We start from the raw sequence: 8,098 nt of genomic DNA, 5'->3' as shown, positions 1-8,098 counted from the left end.
TTCCCATTCAAACTGATTGTATTTATCTATGTTTAAAACATGATGGTCTATGGAATGGAGACAGGACAGAATGAAAAGACAGAATTTTTTCGTACCTTTTGTAATTTCTGAAAGTTTATATGTGAATGTTTAACATTAGTTCCTATCAGGGATGAATAGTATTGCTGTAACAGTAAGGATCCTGAGCTAACCTTACAGTATTTTTACCGGCTATGCATCTCAGCTTCTAATAGTACAAGTTAATAGTTTAAATTGAAAAATAATATTAGATCTGGTAAACTTTATATGATTCACTCTATTTTTCCTATAACTATTTGTAAATGAAAGCATTCCTTTTCATGCACAAGATCAATTTAACAAAGCAAATTTTTCTTTTTCTGATTTTACACCTTATGAACAATTTCTATACAAGGGTGATTTTTCTTTTCAAAGGGTTTTCCAGTCAAAATGAATCTTGTCTTCTATTTTTTTATTTCTCTGAAGTTCAGTGGGATGAATCTTTAATATATATCGTTATTTGATTTGAAGTTCAAACACTTTATACAATTTTAAAAATGACTTTTATTAAACTAGCATTTCATAATATTGTCGATACCGTGGCAATATTCAGGAAGAAAAATTCATTTGGATGACATTCAACATTTCAATATGAATAATCTAGAATGTTTTGCAATCTTGTTGAATGCATTCAATTCAACAACTGACATCATATATCAGCAATGGCGAACCTTTTTTAGCTCATGTGCCATAAGTGGGGGGGAGCACATGGGGGGGGGTCATGTGCGGGCATGCTGCACCCATAATGCAATGTATGAACCCCCCCCAGTGCGCATGCATGCACTACAGGCGCTCCCCCCCCATTTTTTGCATGTTTTCGCCCTCCCCAGGCTCCAGAGGCTTTATAGGAGCCTGGGGAGGGTGAAACAGCCCCCCCCCCCCCCGAGGCTTCAGGGACCTTCAGGAGGCTTCCCTGAAGCCTCTGGAGCAGTCAGAACAACCCTCCGAGCAAAGTGGAAGTCACTTCTGGTTTGCTCGGAGGGTCGTTTTGAGCGCTCCAAAGGCTTCAGGGACCTTCAGGAGGCTTCCCTGAAGCCTTCGGAGCAGTCAAAATGATCCTCTGAGCAAACTTCCGGTTTGCCCGTAGGACCGATTTTTGCACTCCGGAGGCTTCAGGGAAGCTCATGAAGCCTCCAGAGGGCCTCCATGGGGGTGGGGAGGGTTTTTTCGCTCTCCCCAGGCTCCTATAAAGCCTCTGGAGCCTGGGGAGGGCGAAAAATGGCTTTCAAAAAAGGTGAACTCAGCTGGTCAAGGCACACATGCGTGCTGGCCAGCTGACAGGGCAGCGCCTCGCATGCCCTGACAAATGGCTCTGCATGCCACCTGTGGCACGCATGCCATAGGTTCGCCATCACTGTCATATCATGCCAATGAGCACTGCATTACTATAAATTTTCTCCATGTAGAACTATTAATGCATTGAATTAAAAAGACTATAAACGTCCTAAATTGCATGAGCAATTAATGTACCCCTTTCATGCTCTTAAAATCAAATAATCCTAGAGATTATAGATCTGTTCAGTTACATATGTTATTGAGGATAATTTATATACAGCAAAAACGTTAGAGAATTTAAACAGTACATAGATTATATTTGCTGACTGAAACTGATTCATCTGAATTGTTTACATATCTTATACACACAAAGAAAACATTACTATTCCTGAGTTTTCATACAACATTTATTATTTCTATTTTCTTAATTGCTAATGCCACCTTCCCATCTAATGATGTTCAATAACCATGACAACTTGTCTTGATAAAACTTGAATGAAGACAGCTTGGTAATTTATAGTTATAGTGAAAAGACCAATTACATTTATAATGCATACATTTTTATATATGTACAATGATGTAGACTAACATCACAATTCCAAAGTCTCTTTGAAAAGTTCTAATATTTATAATGTGTATATTAGAGGTTTCAATCTCAGTTCAGTTCTTGATTATGGTCACTGACCAATATGTGTTTCAATTCACTTTCCATAGATAAAATGCCTACCATTCTGTCATTTCACAGAAAAAAATAAAGATAAAAATAGCAACTTGAAAAATCTTGGGAATGTATGTTACTAAGTGGAAGCTATGTTGTAAGAATTCATTCCTTGATTTGATGACTACAGTCTATGTGTTTCTAATTCTACTTTATCTTCAGTCTGTAATGATTCAGATTCACTTTGAGCAACAGGTGGTCGCAGTATGATTTCTGGGCCTCCTCCATAGATTGACAGTAGAAAATTCCATGTTTCTTCGGAAATCTGTCCAGAATCAGCTCCTAAAAAACATGCATTTCCATAAATTTTACCTGACATTTTAAAACATTTAAATCTGGAAAGCACTTATAAATAACTTAATATAAAAAACTCAGGTTTAAAAAGTTTAGTATTACCTGAATTGGTCTGTGACTGATGTGATATAGATGATAAAGGTCAAGCTATTATCTACCGTTTGATGTTATTTTTCTTTGTGAGTTATTAAGTAAAGGGGATTTATAATTTCTTTCACAAATCTTACATTTTAAACTACCTGTTCACAGATTTTCAAAGTTTAATTTTTGTACCATAAAGGTAGAAATGTCCATTATTTTTAAACAAAAAAATATTGTATGCTTAGAAAATCACTATAGTGAGATGACAAAGACATTTCTCTACAAGTCACATTGACCTACATATAGACTTTTAGAGACAAATTCAGAGTTCTTTTTAAGAGCAATAACAAGTGTTAAATAGAAGATTTTTGTCACATATATGTTTCAAGTAGTTCCTATTCAGTAGTTAATACAACTAGATTACAACATACGCCTGTTGACGCAGCAGTATTTAAAGACATTTTAATTATAGTTGAAGGCTAGAGAATAATGTGTGTAATTTCTTCTTATTTCTATATTATGTGAAATGGGATATAGTGAATCTATATGTTAATTTGAGCTAAGTGGAGTGTCCTCTATATTCTATACTTTTGAGAATAGAAGGGGCTTATTTGTTTATGGAACTGTTAATCACATAGGAAAAATGTACAGATCATACACAAAACAATCATAAATGAACATGACCACTGGTAGATTTGCATGCAGAGAACTATTATCAGTGTATTCATACCTTGTTTTAGAACAAGCGAACCACATTTACTGACACCAATTTTGGTATTGTCAATGGGACCTGGTGGATCTAATGAAATAAAATACGTTACAATGTAAGATAATAATACTATTTAAATAAACAAAACCCCAAAGAAAATTTCTCTCATATTTTATAAATTATTTAAAAACTCCACATAATAAAATGTAGCAAAATACACATTTCAATCTGTGGTGTACAATTTGAAACAGCTGCATACAAATTTGGAAAATGTTGTTTGTAATTGAAAGAAATTCACCCATTAAATCCTTTATCAAGGCTCCCAAACTGCAGATCCAATAGGACTATTTATCTACATGCATAGTTGCCATGTACTCTTATTAAGTGATGTGCAGAATTCATTGCACTGCCCTGTGATTTTAATGCAGTTATTTACTACCTTATTAAAACCATGTGATATTTATATAGCATGTTCTTGCAGACTCTTTGAATTACAAAAGTACTCACCGTTGTCCTTGCCCTTCACAAACGCTTCCCATTCTCTGAACCATTGCATACTGATGCAATAGAATATAGATGGAGATTCCTCCTCTTGGAATGCTCTGTTCAACTAACGGACAGAAAGAAAATTCTAAAAGCAGATGTGGACAAGCCTAACATAGCTGCCTTAGATTCACTGTTACTGTCCTCAAAACTCTCCAAAATTACAAATGCATATTCACAAATTAAATGCTTAAAAAGTGTTGGATAATGTTCCTATTATTATTTTAAAAAAGAAAAGTTATTGACATGAATAAAACAAATACACATATATACATAGTCTCTTCTAGTGTATCCATATACTTCTAAACCTCATTATTCCTATAACCTTCAACTGAGTGAAACAGTGCATCTCATAAAGCGACAAATTTTGAACTAAAGTACCTCAAATAGGCTAACTTACAGAATGCACCCCAAATCCAGCAGCCGGCCATGCCATCCATGGAATTGAATTTTTTCAAATTGTATAAAATATTTTATGACATAACAATCATACAACAGTATATGGCAAAATACAAAATGTCATAAAACATTTCCTGTGTTGATGTTTAGCTGTTCAACACAGGCTATTTTTTAGGCAGATAACATTTCTGAAAGTAACTCAACTTTTCCAGTGAAGGCAGTACATTAGTTCTGTCACTGGTGAAGGCATTGAGGAACCTTTTAAGGAGATATTTCTGGAAGGATGACCCAGCTAATCATTGGTTGTCAATTATACTACTAAACGTCTATGTGTAATCCTTAACTGGGCAAAACAGTGCATCATAGAGCAAGAGTTCTTTAATCAAAGTAATTCAAATGGCCTAACTTAAAAAATGTGTCTAAAATCTCAAACTCCTGTGGAACTGAAATTAGCAAATTTTGAGAAACATTTTATGACATACAAATTATCATAAAACATTTTGTAACATAGTACATTCCCTGTGTTCAACTCCTGATGCTTGACTGCAATGCAATTCTACATGGGCTATGCAACTGCTATGCAATTCTACATGGGCTACTTTCAAGGCAGATACCTCTTTGAATATCTCCTGAATTTTAAAGAAGGAAATAATTTCTGAAATAATGACTCAATGGTCAAAGGTTATCTATTTATTATTAAAACTTAGTGTATACAATGTTGCTTAAAAGTTCATTAATCCTTTTGAATTTCTGCATAAATATGACATAAAATCTGTTTTTCACACGTCCTAAAATTAAGAGAATAAAGAGAAATACTGAACATTCAAAAGAGTTCACAAACTTTTAAGTAACACTATCTGTATAAGCGCTAATAATATTCATTATGCTTAGAAAGCATATCATTGAAAACAAATGGATATTATATATACATTTTTTAAAAATCCCCAGCTCCTGAAAATTTCATATTGTGGCTTTTTATACATCCTGTGTAATGCTTCATCCTATAATAATCATTTCCTTTTCAGTCAGAAGTTGTTTTTCAGATTGTAAATCAAATTTTCTGATTTTTTTTCTCAGTTCTTAAATTCTCTATTATGACATGCCAAAATGGATGCTAAGAAAATATGAAACTTTACATTTCTTTTGGCAAAAATAATTATGAATTATTTTGAATAATTTCAAATATTAAGCTTAGATTGGTTGTGCACTTTTTTCTATTTGCAATGGAACTTTGTCCTTTGATGGGTCCTACTAGTAGAAGAACTGAGGTAGTATATTTTATTTTCCCTTTTAAAGCCCACATATCACCACATTGTTTTGAAGAAGCTCTCTATACCTCTTTCGGGACAAAGAAAATGTGTGAAATTAATACAAGTGTTCTATATGTAGCTCACAATGTCTCAAGATGAAAGTTATTGATTTTAAATATTTCTAACTCAAACAAATACATAATTTAATAAAATTTAAAAAAACATATTTACACGAATAAACATTTCCAGTTCTGTCTTCCGTCTTTTTTCTATTTTCTCTGTTTCCATTTGACAGGTATAACATACATACAGATGATTAACTGCTGGTCCTCCACCATATCTGTGATAATAAATCTCCATGTATTAGATTTTATAGAATCGAACACTATATTTATAAAGCAACTTTTTTTGTTCACATTTTTTAAAACTTTTAATAGAAATAAGCCACACATATCTGAATTAGTTGAGCATGGTATATCTATTATTCCCAAACTAGTAGTGATATATCAAAACGTGAACGTCATTTTTTTTTACATTTTAGAAATAAGAGTGGTTCTACTGTTTACTTTTTCCAGATCGTATATAAAACAGTATTGTTTTTATTCTGCTTTCTAATATATTTTTCATTGTACTGTTTATTTGTTGCTTGATATAATAGAATCTTTGATTTGTTATTTGTTACATATTTTGACTAAAAAAAGTTTGAAATATAATACATGATTTTATAGTAATTTTTGTCCTACTCACTGAAATGAAAGAAATAATTGCAATGTAAAATATTTGCTGACATACTATTTTTCTGCCATGGTAAATCTGTAAACTTTTTAAAGAATTCAGAAAATCCAAGACAATCATATTGTAGTATTAAAAAAATTCAATTTAGAACTGTTACTTTCACAATATACAACTTTTATCCTCTTCAGAAAACAGTTTATCACCTTTCCCTCTGTGCACATTGACATTTATATATAGGATTTACACCAATCCTCAACATATTTAACTCAGAATTGCATTTGTTTAGTAGGGTTTATTCTTGGGAAAATGCATGACAGTATTTGCTTAATTATAACCACATTTGTTTGAAAGTCTGTCAGCAGGAAAAAAATATTTAATTCTTTAAAATAAGTATCATATTAAGTCCCTACTTTGTAATGCCTGCTTTATCTACACAAAAATATCATATTATAGCCCATTTTGGAGGACACTATAGTACTTTTAAAAGATTGCAAGAGTATGTATGTTTGAATTAGTGTCTATAAAGAACTGATTATGGAGAAGTACTATATTAAGGCAGACATCAAGTTTTCCCTCTAATGTACTAAAAGTTTCTGCTATTTCTGATTTTTAAAAGAAATTCTCCAAATGTAATTAAGTGATGCACTTTAAAGAAAACGTAGCCATGCAAAGACAGATCAGATCTTGAATTAAACTACAGTGGAGTAAATCATACTGGGGACAGAAATGTTCTATTGAAAACAGCAGCACTAATGCAACCATAATATCTACTCACATAATTCTATTTAGAGACTGCTGTTTAAGCCAGTAGATGCATTTGTGAAATTAATGTGAAATTAATTGGTTTTCTCTTTCCCTAATCCTGAATCATCCTTGTCTCATGCCAGTTCACACCTTATCAGATGGGTAGTAGAGGTGCATGCATGCAAGAGAATAAATGAAAACAGTATTTCTGCCTTCCATTTATAGATGTTTTGCTAGATTAAAGAGGCTTAGAAAGTGCTAGCCCACCACAGGATTAAGTAAAATGTTCTGTACTACACTATTTGCAGATTTTCCAATTACCTTCTTTTTGATAATGTTATTATTTCCTTGGCATAATAAAATCAGGCATCAAATGTAATTGTTTCACAATTAAAATTTACCTGCTGTACAAATTATCCCATATGTTCTGAGGAAGTATTACAACCAGATCTTCTATAAAAGAAGCTTTGTGTGGAGGAACTCCTATAGAAATATTTAAAAGTTTAAAAAAATTAAATATGATTTAGATAAATGAGTAGAAACATTGAAGTAAAGCAGTTTTTCAGCAGCAGTAAAAGCATAAAACATTTATGAAAGAAACAACTTCCTACTTTTATATTAAAGCTTCTGAGTTTCTACCCCAAAGATAGGTACAATCTAATTTGATCTTTCTAAAGAACTAAACTGTAGCCCAACAAGTCATGAATAGTAATTAAGGCCCTACATATTTTTTACTTTCAAATAATAAGTTATCCAAAGTTTGTGTTTGTAATTCTAACAGTGAACCAGTTAGCTTTACATTTGAAGAAATGGATTCTACGTCAGAAAAATTCAGGCTGTGATCTGGATAATCAAAAAACAAATTAACTGAGTACACAGTGAAATTCTCATTTAACTGAATACAAATTCCAATTAAAAGATGTAAGGACAAAAATACATAGGATGGCAAAAATGGTCAAAAACTCAAGTTACAGAAACAATAGGATGTATTGTTCCAGGTATAAGATGAAATGTTATGTTCATAGGAGAATAATTTTATATGATTGCAGTCTCACCTCCATGTATGCAGAGAAAATCATTATTTGAAATAGGTCCAGGTTCAGCAAAAGTTCTGAATTTATTCAGCCATAAACGTGAAATATAAAATTGAAGGAGGCTTGGTTCCATAACATTAAGGCTTGACACTCTCTCTCTCTTTTTTTTAGCTTCTTCGTTACTTTTTCTTTTGAAAAGAAGCAATATTAACATTAGTTAATGTATGCTGCTTTGAAATGAGTAGTGTTAACAGGTAAT

At 32.4% G+C, this 8,098-nt stretch overlaps 1 protein-coding gene across 1 annotated transcript in view; it reads right to left on the bottom strand.

Annotated features, from left to right (window-relative positions):
* Positions 1–1,571: 1,571 nt before the first annotated feature.
* USP33 (ubiquitin specific peptidase 33) overlaps positions 1,572–8,098 on the bottom strand; it is a 32,563-nt gene continuing 26,036 nt past the window's right edge. The window contains exons 18-23 of the mRNA XM_014069396.2: positions 7,861–8,027; positions 7,207–7,288; positions 5,558–5,666; positions 3,642–3,744; positions 3,156–3,224; positions 1,572–2,332 (exon numbers count right to left, since the gene is read on the bottom strand). Coding sequence (XP_013924871.1) covers positions 2,175–2,332; positions 3,156–3,224; positions 3,642–3,744; positions 5,558–5,666; positions 7,207–7,288; positions 7,861–8,027 — 688 coding nt within the window. The 3' untranslated portion in view covers positions 1,572–2,174. The remainder of the gene's footprint in view (positions 2,333–3,155; positions 3,225–3,641; positions 3,745–5,557; positions 5,667–7,206; positions 7,289–7,860; positions 8,028–8,098) is intronic.

Source organism: Thamnophis sirtalis, unplaced genomic scaffold (assembly GCF_051295495.1).
Source record: "Thamnophis sirtalis isolate CommonGarterSnake01/CBP01778 unplaced genomic scaffold, rThaSir2_p1.2 scaffold_7, whole genome shotgun sequence".
In the NCBI taxonomy this organism is placed as follows: domain Eukaryota; kingdom Metazoa; phylum Chordata; class Lepidosauria; order Squamata; family Natricidae; genus Thamnophis; species Thamnophis sirtalis.
Note: the sequence above shows the minus strand (reverse complement) of the source record. Positions and strands in the feature narration are given on the sequence as shown.